General features: G+C 43.1%; 1 protein-coding gene and 1 non-coding gene across 3 annotated transcripts in view; one reads left to right on the top strand and one right to left on the bottom strand.

Annotated features, from left to right (window-relative positions):
- Positions 1 to 72: 72 nt before the first annotated feature.
- CBL (Cbl proto-oncogene) overlaps positions 73 to 26,914 on the bottom strand; it is a 104,487-nt gene continuing 77,645 nt past the window's right edge. The window contains exons 10-16 of one of the 2 annotated variants that reach the window (XM_028832621.2): positions 23,765 to 23,896; positions 23,299 to 23,676; positions 20,894 to 20,988; positions 11,144 to 11,260; positions 10,698 to 10,795; positions 9,629 to 9,811; positions 73 to 8,662 (exon numbers count right to left, since the gene is read on the bottom strand). In XM_028832621.2, coding sequence (XP_028688454.2) covers positions 8,376 to 8,662; positions 9,629 to 9,811; positions 10,698 to 10,795; positions 11,144 to 11,260; positions 20,894 to 20,988; positions 23,299 to 23,676; positions 23,765 to 23,896 — 1,290 coding nt within the window. In that variant the 3' untranslated portion in view covers positions 73 to 8,375. 2 annotated transcript variants of the gene reach the window in all.
- LOC114672483 (U6 spliceosomal RNA) lies at positions 19,174 to 19,278 on the top strand. Its single transcript, XR_003722898.2, has one exon. It is a non-coding gene; the product is annotated as a U6 spliceosomal RNA (small nuclear RNA).

The following is a 26,914-nucleotide window of genomic DNA, read 5'->3' as shown; positions in this document are numbered from 1 at the left end:
GGGGCCTTGGCATTTGGTCCTACGGCAACTCGACTATTACCTCCCAACCCCCTGAATGAGCAAGAACTCAAGTCCGCTACAACAAAAGAAACTTTATTTAAAAATATTTTTTTACAGACATGGGTGCTTGAAAAAGCTCTTTAGTTAACTGTATATGGAAATGAAAAAAATTAATAAATAACATTAGTATAACAGACTTCTAAACATTAATACACTGGCAAAATAAAATGGACTTAAAATGAAAATGAATCTTAAAGCTCTGCTATTCTCTGTAAGAATATTTACCTTCTGTTATTCTTTACAGGTGAGAATGATTAAATACTGCTAATATAAATTTTTTTATATTAATGACACATTTTTAAAATAGTCCACGAAAATCTTATCTATGTGTTTGTTTTCTTCTTAACACTGATATACAAATTGGGACTCTTCATTCTGGAGAAAGCATCAGGTTCTCTCCAGCACCCCCAGGCTAAGAATTTCAAAATCTTGAATAAGGAGGACTTTAAAATTTCTATCTCCCAATTTTTATTAGTTAAAGGCAAGGGAAAACTGAGGAAAGGGTAAGAGATAAGTAAAATGTCATTATATAGAAAAACTTTTGCTAAAGCTCACTACAGTCACATTACTGAGGACAGGCTTCTGGTCCGTGTTCCTTGCTGCCCTTCCCTGGGGAAACCAGGCCCTGCAGAGGGCACTAGCTGCTTAATGCTTTAAGTCTGAAGCCTTCAAATGAAAGGCCAGCCACATCTGATGGGGGCGGGGGGTGGGGACAGGAGGTCTAGACCAGTTCAGGATCCAGCAAAAAGAAGACAAAACCACCAACCTCCCCTTCTCAGGAGAGTCCATCCTACACTCCTCCACACAACTGGGTAATTAATGTCATCAGGAGGCTAGGACACTTGGAATGGTCCAGAGTTTACCTGGGAATTGTGGAACGTTCTGTCTCTTGCAGGAGACAAGGCATGCAACCTGATAACTAAGCTTGTGATTGGAACCAACCAAATGATCCCAGGGTACAATGCTGCTCTCCTCCACTGAAGTCTCACGGCAGGGGAAAGGGACTCCGGACACACTGCACCTGCCTGTCACCTCTCCAGTCACAGAGAGCATTCTTTCCTGTCTCCTAGACACTAAGGACTAATGAAACTCAAGGTAGAGGAGCTCAGACTCTGCTATTTCCATATTAAGTCCTAAAATGCAGCCTGGGATACAGTGCTGCCTTAGAAAGGCACAAAACATTTGGCTTTTTTTTTTTTTTTTCAGTGTGCTAAAAATTGTTTTGTTTTGAGTAAAGGAAAAAGATATATAAGGTTAAAAATCCCAAGTCACCACAGCCAGAAAACAGATGTAGGAGGTGCCTCATAGCTGCCATGCCACTACCACATGTTTCAGCAGGAAGTTAGGCTTTTCTTTCAAGGCCAAGACACTAGAACAGTGCTGAGCAGGGTAGGTCAGGAGGCATTTACTCTCGTGGGCATTGCACTGCAGGCTCACTCACCCAGACAGCAGGAGAAAAGAGGCCATGGAAGACAACACGTGGTCTACAGACTCCTAAGTAGTTCTCCGCCTCTCCAGTTTTAAGACGGCCATAAGCATGGCTACCCTCACCCACAACAAGGTCAGAGGTAGGTAGAGAGGAGGGAGCTGACACACAGGCACCCAGGACACCCTGCTTCAGGGCTCAGCATGGAGGTGGCGCAAGGCCTGAGGAGTTGCACGTAGCACGCATTGAGCAAGACTCCTCTCTGGCCGCCTGTCTGATTTGAGGGTAGAAGGAGAACGTAGGAGAGGCAATGTTGGGGGAAGGGAGGGGCCTGACATTCATTTTTGGAACTGAATCAGGCAATCAGGACTCTGCTGATTTCTTCAGCTGCCAAATCAGGAGATCTGAGGTTGGCTTCTGGGCTTTGCTCTATACAAACACAGGCAGTGGTCGGCTGCATTTTTCTCAAGCTCTGTACCCAGGAAGGGGCGGCAAGAGCGCCACACAGCTTAGTCTATCTGTCAACAGCCAGCCCTTCCACCTGTGCTCCCCACCTGACTCACCACGGACGTGCAGGGCTTGCTCTCCCCATCCCTACTTCCCCATCTCTTACTCTTTTGCTACTTTTCAGAACCAAGAAACACTGGTATTTCCCACGGGAACCAACTCAGATTTCCTGGGACACGGTGAAGGCACATGGCACTGCTGTCCCTCCGCTGCTTAACCCAGGAGCCTAGACTACAACATCAAATGCAAAGTCTGATGACCCATCCTTCCTCCCTTGATGGACATCTTTGGATTATCAGGTAACTTCTGTGTGTATCAAATGACTCTAGTAGTTTAATAAACCTTTAAGTAAGGCAGTATGAAATACCTTACAACTCAGGACAAAAGATTCAGGCAAGCAAAAGCATAGTTAAACAAAAAAAAAAAGAAAAGGAAAGCTTTTATATAGGACTAAAATGAAAGCAATTGCCAGAGAAGACACAGGTATACTGTCTAAAGAGCTCTCAGTAAAAACTCTATCCTAAACTGGAATCTATATTTAATTTCTATCCTGGCAACTGCTCCATTATTATATATTCTTACTGGCTCTGGCAAAGTAGTTTCTGAGGTGCCTAGGAAGGCCTGCCTGAGAACATTACTGCAGAGCGGCCCTCACACAGGAAGGAGGAGAGGGTAAGGAGGAGAGTGGAGGAGATAGGCCGCAAGCCCAGAGAATGAACATTTCCAAGCACTCAAACCTGAAGAGGACCCAGAAGTCCATGGATAGTGGCTACAGTGGCACCCGTTATTAGATTCTGCTTTCTAAGTAACACGGAAGAAGGCAAAAGACCTGAGGCTGAATGGAGGCTAAGGAAGGCCACCCAGGAACAGGCTAGCTCTGGAACAGGACAGGCTGGCCCACAAGAGGGAGGTAAGAAATCTTGGATGCCAAGACTGACAAAGGGAAGAAAAACAGGAAATAAAGATGACAATGACCAGAATTAAGTTAAACCTAAGAATTTCTATGATGTCCCAGAAAAACTCCCATGCCTTCCTTTCCACTAGCAAAAAGGCGGGAGTAGAGGCTTTACTCCTTGAGTAGAAGCCTTTTTAGGGCGTCTGCGGAGTCTCTGCTCACTTCTCTGAGAAGCTCCCTGTCTCCAGCTGAAGGAGCCTGCCACATCTCTGCTCTCCCTGGCAAGGCCAACTGCTCAAGGATACTTGATTAATGTGCCAGGCTGAGTGTAGTTTTTCTTAAGAATATGAAGTATGGGCCGAGAGCGGTGGTTCACGCCTGTAATCTCAGCACTCTGGGAGGCCGAGGCGGGTGGATCACGAGGTCAGGAGTTCAAGACCAGCCCAGTCAAGATGGTGAAACCCCATCTCTACTAAAAATATGAAAATTAGCCAGGCATGGTGGCAGGCACCTGTAATCCCAGCTACTCGGGAGGTTGAGGCAGAGAACTGCTTGAACTTGGGAGGTGGAGGAGGTTGCAGTGAGTTGAGACTGCACCACTGCACTCCAGCCTAGGTGACACAGCAAGACTCCTTCTCAAAAAAAAGAAAAAAAAATAGTAGTATGGGAAATTGAGAATTTGTTCATAGTGATCCGCAGAGTTGGAAGGTGGTGTGGACTTGAGGACTGGAGTGCCTATTTGGGGGTCACGCATACCAAACCAGACAGGGAAGCGGGAGAAAGGACTAGGTGCAAAGCTCTGCAGTTCCAGCTCCACCCGAGAACCAAAGGCACTTCCCATCCTAGGTTCTGCGAAATACCCTGCATCCTTACCATGAGTCCCTCCTTTCTTCCGCTTGAACATTTCTGTTTCTGGTATCCAAAGGATCCCTAAGCAGTCAAAAATACAACCTTGACCGTCCTTCACTATCCACCACCCTCTAGGCATTAAGCAGTTCTACGTATTTCTAACAAAAGACTGCTCATGGAGACTGAGTTCAAGAGAGTGACAGTAATAGTTTCTGCTGAGTTAGAGTACTTTAGATTGAGCTTCTAAAGCTCTAAGGTCTGGCAGAATGATGTGTGGACACTAAGCTTTAGAATCCCTAAATTCCTTGCTCTGAGAGGGAGGTAAAGGCTGACAATTAGGGGACTGATGGAATTCAATCTGTATAATGTCTGGCTCTTGGAAGACCAAACAACTGACTCAAGGATCTTTGGGTCCTGAGACCCAAAGATAGCGCCCACACCTCCAGCCCTTCTAAAACATAGAGTTAGCTGCAAAGGTTGTTGAAAGACTGGAAAACCAATTCCAAATAGTACAGGACATGGTGACAGGTCCCAGAAGGGTGATATGAAAATCCTCCCAACGAGGGAGATTAGGGACATAGCAGCTCAGGAAAAAGTTCAAGGAAGGCACTAGATTGGAAAGGGCAGTGCGGACAGATGCTTTGCTTAAACATTTAACGCCCTACTGTGCAACTCTGAGCCAACTTACCTTTCAACTTGCCAAACAGATTCTAATTATGTTGGAACAAATTCCAACATAAAAACAGTCACTATCCATGAGACTTACATCAAGGAATTTCCCAGGCATTATCAAAGCTATAGGAGACAACAGGGGATAATGGGAGAATCTTGCCCTGCTATTAATCAGGACAGCTCTATAAGGAAAGGTAAGTCTACATGAAAGAGCTGTGAATAAAAATTGCACAATCTTACTGGGAAGAGCTATTTTAAGGTCAAATGCAGAGGCTATGACAGTCCAAGTACAATCCCTCAAACATTAGTAAACTACTATGTGGTACCAAGGGAAGGACAAATGCCTGACATTTCTGGCACATGGTCATCACTCAAACATTTGCTGGATGAACAAACTGTTACAGCCAGGCCAATAGTCAGAAAACTATTTTTCAACGAACAGTGGTCATTCCAGAGTCAGAAAGGCCAATGGCAAGAAGAGGGACTTATAGTTTGAGAAGGCCTATAATCTTCTGATTTTCAAGATGTGAGGTAGGAGAATATTCTGCTTTATCACCATTGCTAAACACCTACAAAAAGAGCTAGATCTTAAAGGGAATATATAGGTGGTCCCTAGTTTTTACAAGGAAGTTTTGTTATAAAAATTTGTGACTTGACTGTTTAGGACCATAAACACATTTTACTTTTCTATAAACACATATTTTAAGAGTAATGAACAGTGACCCCCACCTCCCTTAACCAGAAATCTTTTAAATCTATAAGATAGCTAAATAATACTAACAGTACTATCCCACATCTTGGGCCCCAGTAATGAGGGTCTGTGTAAGAAGAGAAAGGGAAAAGAATGGCAGATTATGTAGACTGGGGCTCGGGGGAGACGACAAGTGGAAGAGAGCGGCCACCCACAGGTACAGAGCACTATTCACAAAAATATTAACAGGTAAATGCTGAGATGAGAAGCTGCCTGGCGTATTAACTAAAGGGAGGTATATTAAGAGCCCACAGGTTTTTCCATTTAAAGAACCCTCTACTTTAGTGGAAGAAACATGGGGGCAGCTGCAAAGGTCCAGTTGTGGTTGCTGCAGACCAGCAACCCAGCAACAAGGCAGCCTGGAAAGCAATCCGTGAAGACACAGGGAAAGCATGAAACTGGGCTGAATACAACAGCCCAATGAATATGAGAAAAAGGAGAACAGTGTGTTGTGGGTTTTTTTACTTTATCAGCCACTAAGAAGGGACAAGGGGAAGAGCTTGCCAAAAATGGCAAAACTCGAAGTCTGTTCGTAAAAGGCAGTTTTAATTAAATTCAGAGCAAAGCCAAAGAATTTTACATTTCCATACAAATGGAGGGTGAAGAATGGGTTACTGGTGCCTTAGTCAACAGAAAATATAAGAAATTAAGCTTTTGACAATAATCTCAAAACAAAAGCCACATGAAAACTTTCCTTAATCTTGCCTGGCAATCTCAGGCACAGACCCAGGTATGTCCTCAGAGCACCCAGTCAAAGGAAAGACCCTCACGAAATGATCCAAAACCTTGAATGCTGGCAGATACCCGTGAGCAACTAACACCCCAGCCCATCGATGGGACACAGGCACAACACACGGAGCTGGAGCCTCAGTTTCACGCTGATTCAAAGAGCCACACAGGACTCAAAAAAGGAAAAGTCGAGACTGCCCTGAGCCTACACAGTAGGGACAATAATTTCCAGAGAAGATTTAGATGCATGGAAAAGGCAAAAGATATATAGCCAGTGCTTTGTCTTCTGAAGCGATCTTTAGACTATGGGCAGTATCTGCAGATAAAGAAAAATCACAATATGGACGGGCCTGGAATCTGCTGCCGTTTTTTTTCTAGTTATTTGTCTAGGCCTTCAATATTTAAACAAAATGCAAAACTGAATGTTACCTCAAAATGAAACAGTATACGTACTGTCTGTTAGAAGTTGATGGCAGTCGATATTCACTGCCATTTTCCTCTGCCCCACTCCACCTCAATTCAGGACCACCTCACCTAATGGTGGGTTGTGCCGCTTTATGCCATGTAGAGAAGATACTGGGTAGCCATAGCAAATCAACACAAGGTCCTGTACTGCCTACTCTGGGAACATAAATGGCTCTGAGGCCAGAGGATAAAACCAAAAGATTCAGGAGTAGCTGAATGCCAAGACACCAGTTAGAACAAGTTTTAGTTCCAAAGATGGTAAGACTAGAAAAAAGACTGATCCAAGGAGGGTCATTTCTGTCTAGATCTAAAGACAAAAGCATGATTTAGATTTTCAGGAAGACATATTTATCAAAGAGCAGGCTTGCTTCTGATGTGGAGCAAGGTTACACACTGCTAAGAAAGTCAGCAAAACACTCTGGACAGAATACTAACTGAACTCGAGGGATCATTTATCAGCATATAAAGGAACTGACTAATGGTTCTCCAAACTGGACTCTCAATCTTCTTTATGAACCTGCGATTACACAAACTGCCAGCCCATATTGTCTTTGACTACAGTAATTTATTCACTGAATGATGTCTAATTACTGTGAAGAATACAGTAATTACAGAGAGTACTGAGGACCTCAGGTGAAGAGGAAAAGGGAAGGAAAGGAGGAAAGAGATGTTACATTCCCAAAGCCACAGGCACAAGAAAGAAACAACATCATCGGGAGGCAGCAATGCAGGGAAGGTGCTATCTGCAAGAGGCTGGGCCACCATGGGCATTATCCCCACTCCTTAAAGGGCAAACGAAAAAATCACTGCTGAAAATCTAACCTAATATTCCTCATGTTCAAATGAAGACACCCATAAAAGCTGAAATTAATTCACTGGGAAGAAAAACTGAACAGATAAATCCTTACTGTCTATTTTGTGCATTTAAATAGCATGTGAATGAAGCTTCCTAAAAGCTTTATGGTACTCTGGCCAGAAAGTCATCCTGGAAACAAATGTTCTTCCCTTCCCATTAAGTAGAAAGACTCATGACCTACATCAGAACACATACCTGGCACCAAGGCAACTGACTCCCACAGACTATTTTCTGGGGAGGGCATGGAATGTATTTAAAGGCCTCTATCTCAAATCGGTCATTATGTAATTAGGATAATCAAAACATCTTAATAGATTCAATGTTCCTATAGAAACAGTGCTTTGGAGTGACCAGTGTTAGCTGCTAGTATCAAATATGACTATAATAGTGTAGCAACAGTACTTTTCCTCCCACTTATCTACCAAACAAACCAATACCATCACACACAATAAAGAACAACCCATAAGCTGCTTGGCCTCAGTAAGGCTGGTCATAGCAAGCCCACGGCCAATGACAGAACACCAAGAAGGATGAGGAAGGAGTTGATGAGGAAAGAACAGACTGAGGGCGTTCTAAAAATAGAAGACTTTAGCTATGCACATGGTGATATAAGCCAAAGGGGAGTGTTGAAGTTGTAATACACACTAGGCTTGGGTATAATACCACAGTAGATGGAAGTCTTTAAAAAAGATTCCTTCCTAAACCTTTTGTGCTAATTCCCTGCCTGGAATTAACACACACAGCAGGTTAATCTTATAATCACAAGGATACACACAACCACAGGCAGACAGACACACACACGGCCACATCCTTAACCCAGGAAGTCTTAAGTCCTCAATTAGGATTTCCAGCAAAATATTTGTTCTACAGCTTTCTGGACTGTTCCCCAGGTAGGTTATCATGTAATAAAATCCACACTCTCTTTATGTGGGAACTGAAGGACACCTTCAAATGCACTCTCAAGACCCATAAAATAATAAAACATACTAGCTGCTCCATTTTCATTTCACTGCTTTGAAATCTTGGAACCACTGATGTGATACCCCACAGAGAGGGCAAGACTTCACTATGAAGTCACCAAAGGAACTCCTGCCCTTCTAGGTGCTACTTCAGTAATAACTCCCAACTCACTGGTCCTCTAAACCTGCAACAGGGAGGTGATGTGCTAGGTAGCTACATGGGCAGGAGAGGAAATGGAAACAAATTCCCGGAGGATGTTTTTGGCCATCTCGATGTTGTTCTGGGCAATGACCAAAGCTTTCTGGATGTCCTGGTACGAGTACCCCTGACTCATGAGGTTCTCGATCTCACTGGAGAGCTGAGGCGAGGCGGTGGCAGCAGAGGCGGCAGCACCACTACCTTGCTGCCAGCTGCCAGCTTTCCGTTCAGAGTTGATTCTCCGAGGGAATGGTTTAGGAGGTCTCTCAGGAACTTGGGAAACTTCAGTGACATCTAGAATAGGAAAACAAATATTTGCAAATCTGGGGAAATCCTCATTTAACGAGAGCAATAAAAATGTGCTAATATCAAGATATTATTGACTTTCTGTAAATTGGATACATGTGCTCTTCAGTCACAAGGCTGGGTTTTACAGGTTCAAGGGTTTTAAGATATAGCCTCCTCCTTATCACAATAAAAACAACCTTCTAAATATACCATGCACCTGTTCTACAAACAATAACCACTGCAGTCATAAACAACTGCATCATGCTTTACACTAAGCAACATGTTTGTGCACATGTAATTGTCTGTTTTAATTCTGAGGGGACCAGAGAAGATACTAAACTTCGCCTTCTACAAATAAGGAAAAAGAGAGATATAAGTTGCAATAAAGAAGCATTAGCCAAGGCTGAGTGGGGATCACTGCTCGTCTGGGCAACTGAAGGTTGTATTCTTTTTCACCAGCTGTCTGTCCTGAAGGCTGTCTTCAATTTCCAAAGTGACAGCAACTCTGGCTGCTGCCCTGCCAGGCAGCCACAGGTGCCAGAAGAGCAGCCTCCAATAATCAAGGCCCAACATGGGCTGGCTCCAGGCCCATTCAGTGTGTGTTCCAGAGCCAGCACACCTCCTTTCCAATGGAATAGAGCCCAGGAAAAAGGAATGTGTGGTCTGAGCTGTCAAACCTAACTACCAGTGTCATAAGGCATACTCAGAAAAACTATAAATCCTACCTACCCCTAACATAAGAACAGCCAGAGTTTAAAGAACGACCTCTTCTCTAAGTCTGCAAAAATCCTAGAGAGTCTGACTACAGTCTAACTTCCTAACTTAGGACTTTCCTCCCATTTAGACATAATGTTTAGCCTACTACATCCACATACTGACTTACTATCACCAGAGAAGGTCATCTCCCTTTCAATATAAACATACAGGCCATACTGCCATTCAGGACAAACCCAAAGTAGCCTGGAGACTCACTTGTTGTGGGATCACCATCCAGAGACAACCAGCCAAAGGAGGAGCTGGCATTAGAGATATCTGACAGAGTCCGGCGGGCCAGCACGGCCGGCACAGGTGGCTTAGGGACATCATACCCATCATCCTCATTTTCTGGCTCCTCGGGGCCAGTGTTGGCATGGGCTGCAGCCAAACTCCCTTCACCTGGAGAAAAATCAGTGAGGTGATCTTCTTCTGACACACTTCATCTTCTAATACATTTCAATATAGGGGCATCCACTCATTTTTGCATGTATGCAATCATTTATCTCGTTCAACGAACAGTTACTGATTGTCTACTGTGGGCCAAACACCATGTAAACAGAGATAAAAATAGAAAATAAAATCTACACCAACACTGCAGTTTTCATTTTTGAACATGCCAAAGGTTATTCTTGACAAGGTTAATAGCCACTGATGCCAATGACTCGAACGTCATCTCAGAGCATTCAATAAACATTTCTATCCACATTCCACCTTGGAAGATCAGCAGAAGGTCCTGTGAGAGCAGGCTTCTTGAACTTTCAATCTGGTAGGCTAGTGAACATGGAAATTCAGTGCTCACCACCCCCACATAGAAGAATTTCATCAATGCGATGAGAATAAAAAGGAGCTTACAGGTCCAGGGTATAGAACACAAATGTCTCTAGGCCCTGAAAGGACAAAGCAAAGCACAAAAGGAACCAGTAGTGTGAGTAGGAAATAAAGGAATGGGGATACTTTACTCCTTTATTTTGCCATGGATCATTTTGCCAAAGATTATTGAAAATAATTTTCAGCTTTGTCCTGGCATGGTGGCTCATGCCTGTAATCTCAGCACTTTGGGAGGAGTGGATCACCTGAGGTCAGGAGTTCAACACCAGCCTGGCCAACACAGTAAAACCCCGTCTCTACTAAAAATACAAAAATTAGCCAGGCATGGTGGCACATACTTGTAGTCCCAGCTACAGAAGAATTTTCAGCTTAGATTAAGCTATCTCAATTGCTAAATATTACATGTTCATTCCTATGACATATCAATGACTTTTAAAGTAGCAGAATGGCTACTTACCAAAGGTGCTGCTCTCGGTGACAGATGGCGTCTGGGACTGAATATTATACATTGCTTCATACGTACAGGTATCAATCTGCTGGTCGCAATCACATGCTCTGAACCAGAAGGAAAAGTGCCATAATGATCTTTGGAAATAGAACTGTTATCTATAAACTTATGAAGATTAATCTCCTCCTTTTGCCAGTATCACTAATAAATGTTGTTAAGGTTGACTCTTGTGGCAAGTTACAGGTGTGTGTGTTTTTGAGGTTCTCATGTTGCTGAGAAAACATAAGTGCAATTACCTACAGCTACAAAAGGCTTAAACCATGAAGGGCTAGATTCATCTTTCTGCTTTAATCTGACTGGATAACACTGTGTGCAGGCAGCAGGCCAAGCAGGTGAAGGGTAGCAATTACCCGCACAGAGCTATATGGCCCAAAACAGGGTTGTTGTGAACCTACCGTGAACTCTGGGATGTATCCAAAGGCCGTAGAGGCCTGGAGGAGGGAGTCATGTACTCTGTGTCCTCTTCACCCTCACACTGCTCCCCAGGTGGCAGTTTTGGCACAGGAAGAGGTCTGGAAGATGAAGAATGAAAAACAGAAAAAGTAGTAACAAACTGGTAAACTCTGAAGCATAAAGTAAGTGACTTAAAAACAGACATAACTCAAATTGAACAGAGCAAAACACTTGCCACCTAGCGAACTATTATTTCTACTGACCAAGACAGGTAATTAGCAAAAGCACACTAACTAAAAATGTCACTTTCAACTGACCAAAGGTGCAGCTTTTATGCTTCCAAGGTGATATACTGGGCTAATCACCTGAGACACCGGTTGGTCCTAATCCCCACAGAAGTTTCATTATAGAGTCCCAGGCCCTAGAGTTAGAGAAACAGCAAGATTTTTTCTGACAATATGTTAGAACTGTACACTAAATTCCAATTCTAAACTCTACCTATGGTTTCAAGAAATGCATAGCTTGTCAAAAGCTTTCTCAAACTCCTTGTTTTATATAAGAAAAATTTAAAATACAGAGAGAGAAAGTGACCTGGGAGTTAGCATAAATTCTGAGGCTAGATCCCAAATCTACTGATTCCCACATCAAGGATCTGGCTGTTACACCCACATGTAACTTTCACCCAGAAACTTTGGAAACAAGACTTCTGCCACCCCATGAAATGAAACAAAAAAACTCCCAAGAAATACAAAAACACCCCACCAAATTGTAGGGGGAAAAAACTACACAAAAACCTACTTCTTGGAGTGTGAATTTGTTTCTCCTCCCTTCCTCTTTATATTATTTTTGCATATCCCAAAGATGCTACAAGGAGCATCTCTTTCATTTATTTGTCTGCTTGATGTTTAGTTCTCCTAATTATAAAAGTAACACATGTAAGTGCTATAGAAACTTAACACAGAACATAAAAGTCCCCTTTAATCTCACTTGAGCTTTTTTCTTATGTCTACATATTACTTTTATTAGGTTGGTGCAAAAGTAATTGTGTTTTTTGCCGTTAATGGCAAATATTCACTTAAGATTTGTGCAATGCATGCTGAAGTTCTGAGGCAGAAATGTACTGGTATCTACAATTTACTTTGAAAACATCAAAAGACAGACATAAAGTTTGATAAGACAAATAAAATGCTAAAAGTAGAATCCAGGTGATCAGTATATGGGTGTTCACTGTAAAATTCTTTCACCTCTACTATCTTTGTAATTTTTCACAATAAAATGAGATGGCAGGAGGACAATCCACATAAAGAAACACCTAGATTTTTCACTGGAGCACAGGAGCACGATGACAACCCACTGCAGCCTCAATCTCCCGAGCTCAAGTGATCCTCCCGCCTCAGCCTCCTCAGTAGGTGGGACTACAGGCATGTGCCACAACACCAGGCTAACTTAAAAAAATATATATATATATATTTTTTTGTAGAGACGGAGTCTCACTATGTTGCCCAGGCTGGTCTTAAACTTTTGGGTTCAAGTGATCCTCCCGCTCCAGCCTCCCAAAATGCTAGGATTACAGGCCTGAGCCACCCCACCCAGCCCTAGTTTGTTCTTAATGTGGTATTTGGCCGCATTGTGTCAGTGAAGGTATAGGGAAATGAATGGGTACTTTGTTACACAGCTGTAGAAATAAGGAATTGATACGTTTCTGTTGTGTAATTCAACAAAAGTATTTACCAAACACGCATACTCTTGGTCTCAGAAACTCCATTTCTGAGAATTTTCCCTAAGGAAACCATCAAGAACATTCATTGCAGCATTATTTATAATGCTGGAAAATTAAGCAATAACTTAAATACCAAATAATAATGTACCGAATAAATACTGAGCCACACAACTGTGTCCCCAAGTGCCTTAGAGGTTCCAAGCAGGAGCCACAGAAGCCTACCGCTGCTTCTACTACAATAGATTTATTCTTAGCTATTTTACAAACTGAGATTCCACTTAAGTTAGTTATACTGATGTATAATCATGTGAAATAATTTGAAAATCATTGCAATAGAATATGTAATAACATGCAAAGATGTTCAAGATATTTCTAGCGAAAACCAGCAATGACAATATGATTTCATACAAGAAAGAATGGCAATGAACATGTATCAAATTGCTAACTACTGTCTGATTCTAGGTAGTAAGATTATAGATACCACTTATTTCTTCAGTGTTGCTTACCTATATTTCCTTTTTCTTTTTTTTTTTCTTTTTGAGACAGAGTCTCACTCTGTCACCGGGCTGGAGTGCAGTGGCGCAATCTTGGCTCACTGCAACCTCCGCCTCCCAGGTTCAAGCGATTCTCCTGCCTCAGTCTACCAAGCAGCTGAGACCACAGGCACATGCCACCACACCCAGCTAATTTTTGTATTTTTAGTAGAGACAGGGTTTCACCATGTTGGCCAGGATGGTCTCAATCTCAACCTTGTGATCCACCAGCCTCGGCCTCCCAAACTGCTGGGATGACAGGAATGAGCCACTGCGCCCAGCCTGCTTACCTGTATTTTCTAAATTTTAGTTAACATGTATTATTTTTGTAAAAAGGGCCATTAAAAAGGCAATAAATTTTTTTTTTGGAGACGGAGTCTCACTCTGTCGTCCAGGCTGGAGTGCAATGGCGCGATCTCGGCTCACTGAAACCTCTACTTGCTGTATTCAAGTGATTCTCCTGCCTCAGCCTCCCAAGTAGCTGGTGGTACAGGCGCCCGCCACCACACCCAGCTAATTTTTGTGTTTTTAGCAGACACAGGGTTTCACCATGTTGGCCAGGCTGGTCTCGAACTCCTGACCTCAAGTGATCCACCCACCTTGGCCTCCCAAAGTGCTGGGATTACAGGTGTGAGCCATTGCGCCTGGCTTAAAAAATTTTTAATTATAATTCTCTGTTAATAAAGTCCATAAAATATATAATTGAACCTCCTTCTCACAAAGCATGTTAGCAATATATACTTTAAAAGAAAGACGACGCTGGAGAGCAACCAGGCAGCCATGATTTAACAGGCTAAGATTCAAGAAAGAATACATTAGAGTAAGCCCTGTATTACGGGCTTTGAACTAGGGGTTTAAAGTAGTCTCAATGGGCTGGTGAGAATGCTACGATATAAATGTGTCCCCCAATTTCATGTGTTGGAAACTTAAGTTACCATCTTCACATGCTGATGCCTTGTTACAAGGTAGCAGGAAGGCCCTCACCATGTCAGTGCCATGCTTTTCAACATTCCAGCTTCCAAAAGCGTGGGCTAAATACTAACTTCTCTTCTTTATAAATTACTTAATCTCAGGTATTCCGTTATAACAGAAAACAGACTAAGAAGAGACAGGAATTTTGGGGTACAATGACAGCCAGGTTATGAGGGACCAAAAAGTATAGAGAAGGGAAGAACAGAGAAGTATACCTGAAATGCCAGCAATTTTCCCTAGAGCTATTGCAAATCCCTAAACTGTTTATGCATGGGGCTAGATTTTGAGAAAACAAGCAGAAAGCAGCAATCGAAAAGCTAAATAGATATTTTGGCTGTCTTGCCAAGCTGGACAGAGTTGGAGTTATATATGGCCATTAAAATAATAATTTATTTGTTTAATAAAAAAAGAAGATGGGCCGGGCGCGGTGGCTCACGCCTGTAATCCCAGCACTTTGGGAGGCCGAGGCGGGCGGATCACAAGGTCAGGAGATCGAGACCACGGTGAAACCCCGTCTCTACTAAAAATACAAAAAATTAGCCGGGCGCGGTTGTGGGCGCCTGTAGTCCCAGCTACTCGGGAGGCTGAGGCAGGAGAATGGCGTGAACCTGGGAGGCGGAGCTTGCAGTGAGCCGAGATCGCGCCACTGCACTCCAGCCTGGGCGACAGAGCGAGACTCCGTCTCAAAAAAAAAAAAAAAAAAAAAAAAGAAGATGGGATGGGCACGCTGGTTCACGTCTGTAATCGCATCCCTTTGGGAGGCTGAGGCGGGTAGATAACCTGAGGTCAGGAATTCAAGACCAGCCTGGCCAACACGGTGAAACCCTGTCTCTACTAAAAATACAAAAATTAGCCAGACATGGTGGTGGCACATGTTTGTAATCCTAGCTACTCGGGAGGCTGAGGCAGGAGAATCGCTTGAACCTGGGAGGCAGAGGTTGCAGAGAGCCAAGACTATACCACTGCACTCCAACCTAGGTGACAGAGCGAGACTCCATCTCAAAAAAGAAAAAGAAAAAAAAAAAAAAAGGATAGAATCGATACATTTTTAAAAATCACATGGAAACACTAGAACTTAAAAATACAACACAGTACCCAACTTATGATTTTTCAACTTTACAATGGTGCAAAAGTAATAAACATTCAATACACTTCTCTACTTACAATGGAGTAGTATCTGGATAAACCCAGTCAAAAATACTATAAGTCAAAATGCACTTTCAACTTACAATGGGTTTACCGGGACATAACCCCATCTTAAGTTGAGGAGCATCTTTATCTAAAAATACAACTGGACAACACAGCAAAACCCTATATGCACACAAAATACAAAAATTAGCTGGGTGTGGTGGTGTACACCTATAGTCCCAGTTACTAGGGAGGCTGAAAAAATTAAAAAATCAAAGAAAATAAAGTATGCAGAGAAAAAACAATGGAAAAAAAAAAAAAAAAAGACATCAGCATAAGAGCTCTCAGAGACATAGTGAAAAGGTCTAACATTCCGGAAAAGGTAGTCCCAGAAGAAGAGAACAAAGAGGGACTGCAATATTCAGTCTGTTTTCAGAAAAATTGGCTGACAATGTCCTAAAACTGATTAAAAATATCACAAACTAAATAAACTTTACCAAACTTACAAAGGCTTGGTTCCAGTTAGTGTTTGAAAAAGAAAAGGAGGTCAGGGTGCAGTGGTTCATGCCTGTAATCCTAGTACTTCCGGAGGCTGAGGCAGGTGAATCACTTGACATTAGGAATTCAAGACCAGCCTGGCCAAAATGGTGAAACCCCATCTCTACTAAAAATACAAAAATGCCTAAAATCCCAGCTACTTGGCTAAGGTGGAAGAACTGCTTGAACCTGGGAGGCAGAGGTTGCAGTGAGCTGAGATCACAGCATTGCATTCCAGCCTGGGCGACAGAGTGAGACTCCGTCTTTAAAAAAAAGAAGAAGAAGAAAAAAAACTTATGAAGGATTAAAAGATAAATACAAAGAAAACCACAAAGGAAGATACAGTAAAACTGCTGGGACCAGAGGGGGGAAAAACATTTTGTAAGTACTTAGGAAAAGCAGCAATATCTTTTTTTTTTTTAATATACATTTTTATTTTTTGAGACACGGTCTCACTGTGTTGCCCATGCTGGAGTACAGTGGCACAATCATGGCTCACTACAGCCTCGACCTTCTAGGCTTAGGCAATCTGCCCACTTCAGCCTCCTGAGCAGCTCAGACCACAGGTGTGCACCACCATGCCCAGCTACTTTTTTGTATCTTTTTCAGAGACAGGGTTTTGCCATGTTGCTCAAGCTGATCTCAAACCCGAGTTCAGGCAATCTGCTTGCCTCGGCCTCCCAAAATGCTGAGGCTACAGGCGTGAGCCACTGCACCTGGCCTATTTATCCGGCCTATTTATTTTTCAATTTTATTTTATTTTATTTTATTGAGACCGGGTCTTTCTCTGTAACCCAGGCTGGAGTGAAGTAGCGCCATCACAGCTCACGGCAGCCTCAACATCCTGGGCTCCAGCCAACCTTAGCCTCCACAGTAGCTGGGACTATGGGCATGTGCCACCATGCCCGGCTGACTTTTTATTTTTTGTAAAGATGGGAGTCTTACTATGTTGCCCAGACTGGTCTCAAACTCCAGACTCCAGCGATCCTCCTGTCTTGGCTTCCCAAAGTGTTGGGATTACAGGTGTGAGCCACCACTCACAGTCAAGAAACACTACCTTTAAAGGAGTAACATTAAGGCTGAGAGCTTAGTTCTCAACAGAAACGATGGAAGCCAAAGTGGAATGCTATTTTTAAACTGCTGAAAGAAAATAGCTTTAGGCCGGGCGTGGTGGCTCACGCCTGTAATCCCTGCACTTTGGGAGGCCAAGGCGGGCGGATCACAAGGTCAGGAGATCAAGACCATCCTGGCTAACACGGTAAAACCCCATCTCTACTAAAAATACAAAAAATTAGCCGGGCGTGGTGGTGGGCGCCTGTAGTCCCAGCTACTTGGGAGGCTGAGGCAGAAGAATGGCGTGAACCCGGGAGGTGGAGCTTGCAGTGAGCCGAAACTGCGTCACTGCACTCCAGCCTGGGCGACAGAGTGAGATTCCGCCTCAAAAAAAAAAAAAAAAGAAAAAGAAAATAGCTTCAGTTCAGACGCTATACTGGGCCAGGTGCAGTGGTTCACGCCTATAAATCCCAGCACTTTGGGAGGCTGAGGCGGGCAGATCACTTGAGGTCAGGAGTTCGAGACCAGCCTGGCCAACAGGGTGAAACTCCGTCACTACTAAAAAACAAAAAATAAAAAAATTAGCTGGGCAGGGTGGCGTGCACCTGTAATCCCAGCTACTTGGGAGGTGAGGCAGGAGACTCGCTTGAACCCAGGAGGTGGAGGTTGCAGTGAGCTGAGAACATGCCACTGGACTCCAGCCTGGGTGACAGAGCAAGACTCCATCTCAAAACAAAACAAGACAAAACAAAACAAAAACAGATGCTGTATTCAATGAAAGTATCTGTTTGTTGTTGTTGTTTTGAGACAGTCTCGCTCTGTCGCTCAGGCTGGAGTGCAGTGGCGCGATCTCAGCTCACTGCAACCTCCGCCTCCTGGGTTGATGCCATTCTCCTGCCTCAGCCTCCCAAGTAGCTGGGACTACAGGCGCCCGCCACCACACCCGCTAATTTTTTTGTATTTTTAGTAGAGATGGGGATTCACCGTGTTAGCCACGATGGTCTTGATCTTCTGACCTCGTGATCTGCCCGCTTCGGCCTCCCAAAGTGCTGGGATTATAGGCACGAGCCACCACGCACAGCCAAGTATCTTTTTAAAAAATTAAAAGTGGGGCCGGGCGCGGTGGCTCAAGCCTGTAATCCCAGCACTTTGGGAGGCCGAGACGGGCGGATCACGAGGTCAGGAGATCGAGACCATCCTGGCTAACATGGTGAAACCCCGTCTCTACTAAAAATACAAAAAACTAGCCGGGCGAGGTGGCGGGCGCCTGTAGTCCCAGCTACTCGGGAGGCTGAGGCAGGAGAATGGCGTAAACCCAGGAGGCGGAGCTTGCAGTGAGCTGACATCCGGCCACTGCACTCCAGCCTGGGCGACAGAGCGAGACTCCACCTCAAAAAAAAAAAACAAAAAAAATTAAAAGTGGGCTTGGCACGGTGGCTTTCACCTATAATCCCTGTACTTTGGGAGGCCAAGGCGGGCAAATCACTTGAGCCCAGAAGTTCCAAACCAGCCTGGGCAACATGGCAAAACCCCATCTCTACAAAAAATGCAAAAATTAGCTGAGTGTGGTAGCACGCATCTGTGGTCCCAGCTACTCGGGAGGCTGAGGCAGGAGGATCATTTGAGCCTGGAAGGTTTAGGCTATAGTGAGCCGAGATTGCACCACTGCACTCCAGCCTGTGCAACAAACAGAGATGCTGATTTAAAATACACTCTAGGCTGGCTGTGATGGCTCACATCTGTATTTCCCAGCATTTGAGGAAGCTGAGACAGGAGGATCTCTTGACACCAGTAGTTCAAGACCAGCCTGGGAAACACAGCTAAACCTTGTCTCTACTAAAAATAAAAAATTTAAAACTTAGCTGGGCATGATGGTGAATGCCTGGAGTCCTGGTTACTCAGGAGACTGAGGCCGGAGGTTCTCTTGAGCCCAGTATGCTGAGGCTGCAGTGAGCTATGATTGAGTCTTTGCACTCCAACCTGGGCAACAGATCAAGACCCTATCTCTAAATAAATAAATAAACAAAACTCTAACAAAAGTCAAAAGTGCATGATGGAATCTCTTGATAACTATTAAAGAATAGAAGGAGTTGTGCTCACTTCAGCAGCTCATACAACTGAAACTATAGAGAGATGATTACCATGGCCTCTACACAAGGATGTCACACAAATTCGTCAAGCGTTCTATATTTTTTATAAAAAAAAAAATAGAAGGAGTGAAATGGTACAATACAGAGGTTATGCAAATACTAAAAGACAGGTGATGTAGCCACTTTCATGTATGGCAAAGCAGACTTAAGGCAGGCAAGAAACAGAATTACAGAATAAAAGAGGTATATATGATTATAATAAAAACTTATTTAGCATCAAAAAGTCTAAGTTTCTATGTACCCTAATTACGTAGGCTAAATATACAGATAACACAAATAAATATAACTAAAAAGAAAAGAAAAAACCACAGTCATAGATGGAGAATTTAACATTCTCCTCTCAGTTATCCAATAGCAGAGAGATTTAAAAAAGGTTCTAGGGAGATACAAGATTTAACACAATTAACAAATTTGACCTCATTAACTTACATAGAATGCTACAACCCAAAAACTGCAAAATACACATTCTTAGGAACTGAGGGTGATACAAATTACCAAATTTTACCATAAACTAGTTGACAGTATGGTTTCTGATCACATTAGAATAAAGCCACCAGTAACAGAAGGATAACTAGAAAATTTTCAAAGGTATGAAAATCAGGCAACATATAAATAACCCATAAATTAAAGAAACCACAAATAGAAAAAGTATGTATTTTGAACTTAATGAAAATATGACATATCAAAATGGGTGGAATACCGTAAAATATGTTTGTGTTCTCCCAAAAATCATCTGTTGAAGCCCTTATTCTCAGTGTACACATAGATTTTTATCAATAAACACAGTCAGGCTTTTGTATCCTTGGGTTCTGTGATTGTAAGCAAGTTTGGCTTGAAAATACAGTATTCATTAGAACCCACATACAGGCAGGGTCAACTTTTCATATATGTGGCTCCACAGGGCCAAGTGTGGGACCCCACCATGGGCGTTCTGGTATATGCTGGGGTCTTGGAACTAATCCCCTGCATGCATATATACTGAGGGGTGGCTGTATTTGGAGATGGGGCCTCTAAGGATGTAATTAAGGTTGGAAGAAGTCAGATCCAGTAGCATTGGTGTCCTTATAGGAAGAGACCCCAGAGAGCTTGTGCGCGCTCTCTCTCTTTCTCTGTATCTGCGCAAACACTGAGGATGGCCATGTAAGGACACAGTGAGATGCAGGAAGAGAGCCCTCACCGGAAAGCCACTATGCTGGCACCCTGATCTCAGAATTCCAGCCTCCAGAACTGAGGGAAAATAAATTTCCACTATTTAAACCACCCAGTATGTGGTATTTTGTGATGGTAGTCTGAGCAGACCAACACAGCATCCATTCCATGAAGCTAGAAAAACAGGAAATTAAACTTAAAGAAAGCTGCTCTTAAGAATAATGAGCACAGAGCAATGAAACAGAGAGCAGATATCCAAAATAACCTCCTTGAAAATATTAATAAAGTTGACAGGCCCCAGCAACACAGATCAAGGTACATGTATGCAGAAAAAGGAAAAGAAGGAAATACTCTAAAACATAAAATATAATCATTTCTACATGGTGCAAACAGAAATTAATTTTTATTTTCTTTTTTACACTTCTCTGGGTTTTCTAAATTTTCTCCAAGTAAACTTTTCACAAGTACCAACTCCACTGTATGAAATATATATAGCTTTAGCAGACTTACCTTGCAGCCAGAGAATAAATGGCATTGGCAGATGAGGAAGGTTTGATTTTGGGGTGGTCACACTCTGGACCTACTAATGGGCTGCTATTCATACTCTGGAAAGTAAAGAAAAGTGTTGAAAAACAACTTTCTTACCACAGCTGAGCTGCTCCTCTTACTGAACCTTTTCAAAATAACAGTAACAGATACAGACCTAACTCTCAATGCCATGCCCAGGGGTTATCACATCTGACACATCTGACCTGAAGGCTTAGAGGCCTTAAGGTTCTGAAGAACCTTCAAATGTAAGGTTTAGGGAGATGGAGATCTAGAAAGAGGCAGGGAAATGAACTTTTTGGTTTAATTCTAAAAAGATTTGAGTAAATTGGCTATCCACACAAATACCATTAGTATCTTAAATAATCTATATCCAAACTCAAAACGGTCATTCCATACTGATGCTGACAGAAAGTCAAACCTAATCCACACTCACTAATTAAACTGTCCAACTCACTGGTACCACTTGAGTGTTACCCATTCTCTGCAACGAAAGAATATGCCATTCACTTAGTGCCGCATTTCTCAACTTTACTCTTCCCATTCCATCTCCTTAGATTTCTGACTGCCTGCTTGCCAATGCTTCCATCAACTGCTCATTTCAAATTCAACAGTCAGCCAGGTAAAAGCTTCATTTTTACGTGCATGCGGTATACATGTGATACTTCTTATCTTTTATTCCATGCACTGACTGCTTTTCAAGCCTTAACAAGTCTTTATTTCATGCTCTCAAGAGGCTTCGACCTAATCTGGCTGCCCACTCTGCTCATAAACAATGATTCTCTCTCTTGCTCATTTAGTACTGGCTATACTAAACCCCTTTTTTACTCTTCAAACAGTCTCTCCCAAACTCACTTGCTTTTTCCTTCATCCTGAAATAATCTCCCCTGGGATCAGCATGGCGGGTCCTCCCTACTGCTACAGGTTTCTGCTCAGAATTGTACTCTGTAACTTCATGTACCTCCCACTCCTGTGCCAGCTTTCTCTATACCCTTCTTTGGGCTATTTTTCTCCACAGCACTTGTGACTGTGAACATACTATGTTATTCAATTAACGTGTTTATATTCCATCTTCCTCCCATTAGAATATAAACTTTGTGAGGGCAAGACTTTTTGTTGAGTGCATAAATGAACAAAACATCAAATATTCCTCTCCCACCTCCCAGTTCCGGACCCTTTCTTGCATATTTAGACAAAAGACCAATAACCTACCTCCGAATGCTCTTCATTTCCTACCATATAAATTAAAATTCTTTTGGGAGAGGGTATTCAAGTCTCTCTAATCTAGTGTGATGTTCCTTTCCAGTTCTTTCTCCTACTGACAAAATTTCTGCTCTACTTAAATTAACCTAATCGTCATTCCACAGTACACCTTAAGCGTTTGTCAATGTGGCTGTTAACAATCTGAAAACCGTATCCACTTTCCAAAGAAATACTTCAGATTCAGATGCCACTCCTTCTATAAAGTCCTCATGATTGCCCTACCTGGGAATAACCTCTTATTTCTCTAAAACTTAACTGTTTTCTAGTTAGATTACAAATGGCATTTATAAAAGGACATTTGCTGCAATATTTACAAACTGCCTCATCTGGTCTATGAACATACACACTTTTTTTTTTTTTTCGAGACAAACTTTCACTCTTGTTGCTCAGGTTGGAGTGCAGTGGCATGATCTCAGCTCACTGCAACCTCTGCCTCCCAGGTTCAAGCGATTCTCCTGCCTCAGCCTCCCGAGTAGCTGGAATTACAGACACCCGCCACCAGGCCCAGCTAATTTTTTGTATTTTTAGTAGAGACGGGGTTTCATCATGTTAGCCAGGCTGGTCTCGAACTCCTGACCTCAGGTGATCCACCTGACTCGGCCTCCCAAAGTGCTGTGATTGCAGGTGTGAGCCACCGCGCCCGGCCACACTTCTTGAGGGTAGGAATTATGTTATAGCATCTCTGAATTCCAGATAAAACCTATCACAAAATTTCAACCCATAAACTTCTATCCACACATATTTCCTTTTCTTTCTTCGTTTTTTTCAAGACAGGGTCCCACTCTGTTGCCTAGGCTGGAGTGCAGTGGCACAATCATGGCTCACAGAAACCCTGGCCTCCTGGGCCCAAGCAATATTCCCATCTCAGCCTCCCGAGTAGCTGGAATTACAGGCATGTGCCACCACGCCCAGCTAATTTTTGTAATTTTTGTAGATACAGGGTTTCAAAAACACCATGTTGCCCAGCCAGGCTGGTCTCGAAATCCTTGGCTCAAGCGATTCGCCCACCTTGGCCTCCCAAAGGGCTGGGATTACAGACATGAACCACTGTGCCTGGTCCACACATACTTCTTAACAGGTTAGATAGTTTCAAAATGAAGACTCACCATGGAGGTATCCAGACTAAACGTGCTTCCGAGCCTAGGCACATCTGGTCTGGGCTCCATTTGTGAGGGCAATGAAAATGGAAGTGAGTGCCGGTTGGTTAATTCTCTTCCTGTCCAGGGATCACTGGAACTTGGGGCAGATACTGGTACTTTGGGGATCGGCCGGGGCAGCCATGAGTCTCCAAGGCGGCTAGAGGGGACAGGTGGCAGTTTGTCTCTGGATGGACAATCGCCTGGTGTACAAGGCAAGGGGCGTCTCTGAGGTCGGGATTCTGTTCCAACAGAATATGGCCGGTCTGGAGGCGGTGGTGGTGGAAGATCTCGAAGTGTGGGAGGTACTGGCAATGGTTTGTCTTTATGAAGGGAGCCAGAAGCAGCCTGTGGAAGCACGGTGAAAGCAAATCAATAAAAACCCACTAGTACACAGCAAAGAATCCAAAAACTGCAGTAATGGAAAATGCTTTACCTTAGAAGCAGTTCCAAGAGCAGAAGCACTTGAGGGAACACATACTCGCTGTGGCAGAAGGTCAAGTCGTGGTGGCACTGGGGGAAGGGAAGCTTGTGGGGCCATGGAGAATGGAGAAGGCGGCCGTTCCACCTAGGGTACATAAAAAATTTAACAGGTTACTCTCGTTTGGGGAAATGGCATCTTTCAACTCTCCTAAAGCTGTGGATGGCAAATACCATGGGAACACTTACAACTACAAATGGGCCAGACTTAGGTTTAAGGTCACACACACCCTCTTAAAAAACTTCCAGATATTCTAGCACTTCCTGAATAATTTTTGTGTCACCATAAGAGGGCACTCTCAATCACAGAAACACCATACCCATGGCAAGCTACAGGTAATCTATCTAGAAAGGACAGGGCGACAAAAAATTTCCTAGCTTACAATTTTAAAAATTACTACAGTTTTCTACCCCCTCACCTTTGGAGAAAGAAAAAAAATCTTTTCAAGATTAAAAATAGGAATCCGTAGAAAAAGAAAGGGGCAGGCCATGCATGGCGGCCCACACCTGTAATACTAACATTTTGGGAGGCGGGAGTTCGAGACCAGTATGGGCAACATAGTGAGACCCCGTCTCTACAAAAAATAAAATAAAAAATTAGCTGGGCCATAGTGGCACACAGCTATTTGGGAGGCTAAAGCAGGAAGACTGCTTGAGCCCAGGAGTTTGAGACTGCAGTGAACCATAATCATGCCACTGTACTCTAGCCTGGGCAACAGAGCAAGAGCCTGTCTTGACAAAAGAAAAAAAAGGATGGAGGGCGGGGTACAGATATTAACCTCTCAACAAAGTACCTGGGAAAACAATGTTTAAGGAACATAACAAAGAAACAGATCAATGACGACGAATTTTCTATGGGTTATTAAAATAAGAAAGAAGATAAGAGTGGGTACAACGGCTCACACCTGTCATCCTAGCATTTTGGGAGGCAGGAGGATTGCTTGAGGCCAGGAGTTCAACACCAGAGATCCCTCTAAAAAATTTTTTTTAACTTAAAAAAAATTTTTAAAGGTGAAATTTGTAAAAAAAAAAAAAAAAAAAAAAAAAAAAAAAAAGATCAAGAATATCACTAAAAAGTATCTTGAGTTCTTCCAAAGAAATAAATTATTTCAATTCAAGAATTAAAAGGGATTAATATTTTCTGTCAATTTGAGCTCTAAAAAATGAGGTACCAAATTAGAAGAAAGGACACATATATAACCTCTTCCATTTCCCTGCCTATAGCAGGCTTAGGAATAGCTGATAAGCTTGCCACAGTAAGCGGTCAAGAGATATACAGTAATTCATTAAAAAAAAAAAAAAAGGCTACTCTGCATTTAAATTCCCTAACAGGAAAGCAACTGACAGAGGAACAGCCATCCCCATACTTAGTCCTGTTATTAGTGTTGGGTGGTAGATGACAGAAAAGAAAGCTCTCATCTTTAGCTCTTTGCTTTATCCACATGCTTAAGATAATGGGCTCCCAATCAGCTGACAATGCAGCATGAGCAACTAAACAGCTCAATGACAAAAGTCAAAGTCAAGCCTCCTCTCACTTCATCATAATTATTTTGTCAGTCGCTATATCCTGCTGATTTTTCCCCAAAAGATTCTCATATCTGTATATTTCATTTCATTCTACTTAGCAACCTCAGATCTTATTTATTTATGGGAGACAGGGTCTTGCTCTATCGCCCAGGCTGGACTGCAGTGGCACAAACATGGTGCACTGCAGCCTTGACCTCCTGGGCTCAAGCCATCCTCCTGCCTCAGCCTCTCAAGTAGCTGGGACAAGGTGTGCACCACCACACGTTGCTTTTTTTGGGGGGGCGGGGGGGTTGGGAAGCACAGGTAGACAGGGTCTTGTCATGTTGCCCAGGGTGGTCTCAAACCTCTGGGCTAAAGTGATCCTCCTTGCCTTGGCCTCCCAAAGTGCTGGGATTACAGGCGTGAGCCACCGCGTCTTGACGTGATTTATTCAACAACATAGTGAACTTCCCAACTTGTAGTTTATCTCGCCACATCCTTCTGCTTACCACTATCAGCTTAGCCATTCTTAAACACTCACCAACTCAAAAACCACCAGTAACTCCCAATTTGCCCTGTTACAAAATCTCACCCTCCTGCCGGGCTTTCTAATCTGGTCTCTGCAACCAAAGGTATTTCCCACAACTCCCTAACAAGTGTCAAGGCTGCTCTATTCAGGCTTATCTCCTCAGTGTTTCCTGCACATGCTATGATTATTTTGACTTCGGTATGATTCTTCAAATCCTTTCCCCATTCTGGAAGGCCCTCTCATCGATCTTTCTCTCATTCCTTAAGCACAGAGGATTGAACTAATCATATTTTTAAATTCATGTCTCAACATCACAATGGATCCTTGCAATATTCTTTTTTTTTTTTTTTTTTTTTCTGAGATGGAGTCTCACTCGTTGCCCAGGATGGAGTGCAATGGCGCAATCTCGGCTCACTGCAACCACTGCCTCCCAGGTTCAAGCCATTCTCCGGCCTCAGCCTCCCAAGTAACAGGGATTATAGGCATGCGCCACCATGCCCGGCTAAATTTTGTATTTTTAGTAGAGACAGGGTTTCACCATATTGGCCAGGCTGGTATGGAACTTCTGATCTCAGGTGATCTGACCGCTTTGGCCTCCCAAAGTCCTGGGATTACAGGCGTGAAGCACTGCACCCGGCCGCAATATTCTTTTATCACAGCATATAAGGTTCCAGAAAAGGTAGAACCTTTATAAATTTATAAATGGAAAACAAATGATCAGAGAAATACGAACATTTCCAAGACTTAAAGACTTAAAGGACATAAATAGCCAAATAGAAAGGGTTTATTACATACCCAGCTCAATTAAGGAAAAGAAACCCACAACAAACAAACCAAAAATACCCTTACATTTTTCATCAAATCAAGGATGAGGAAAATATCTTAAAAGCTTCTGGTGGGCCAGGTGTGGTGGCTCACACCTGTAATCCCAGCACTTTGGGAGGCCGAGGTGTGCAGATCATGAGTTCAGAAGATCAAGACCATCCTGGCTAATACGGTGAAACCCTGTTTCTACTTAAAAAAAAAAAAAAAAAAAAATTAGCCGGGCGTGGTGGCAGGCGCCTGTAGTCC

Source organism: Macaca mulatta, chromosome 14, assembly GCF_049350105.2.
Source record: "Macaca mulatta isolate MMU2019108-1 chromosome 14, T2T-MMU8v2.0, whole genome shotgun sequence".
NCBI classification, from domain to species: domain Eukaryota; kingdom Metazoa; phylum Chordata; class Mammalia; order Primates; family Cercopithecidae; genus Macaca; species Macaca mulatta.
Note: the sequence above shows the minus strand (reverse complement) of the source record. Positions and strands in the feature narration are given on the sequence as shown.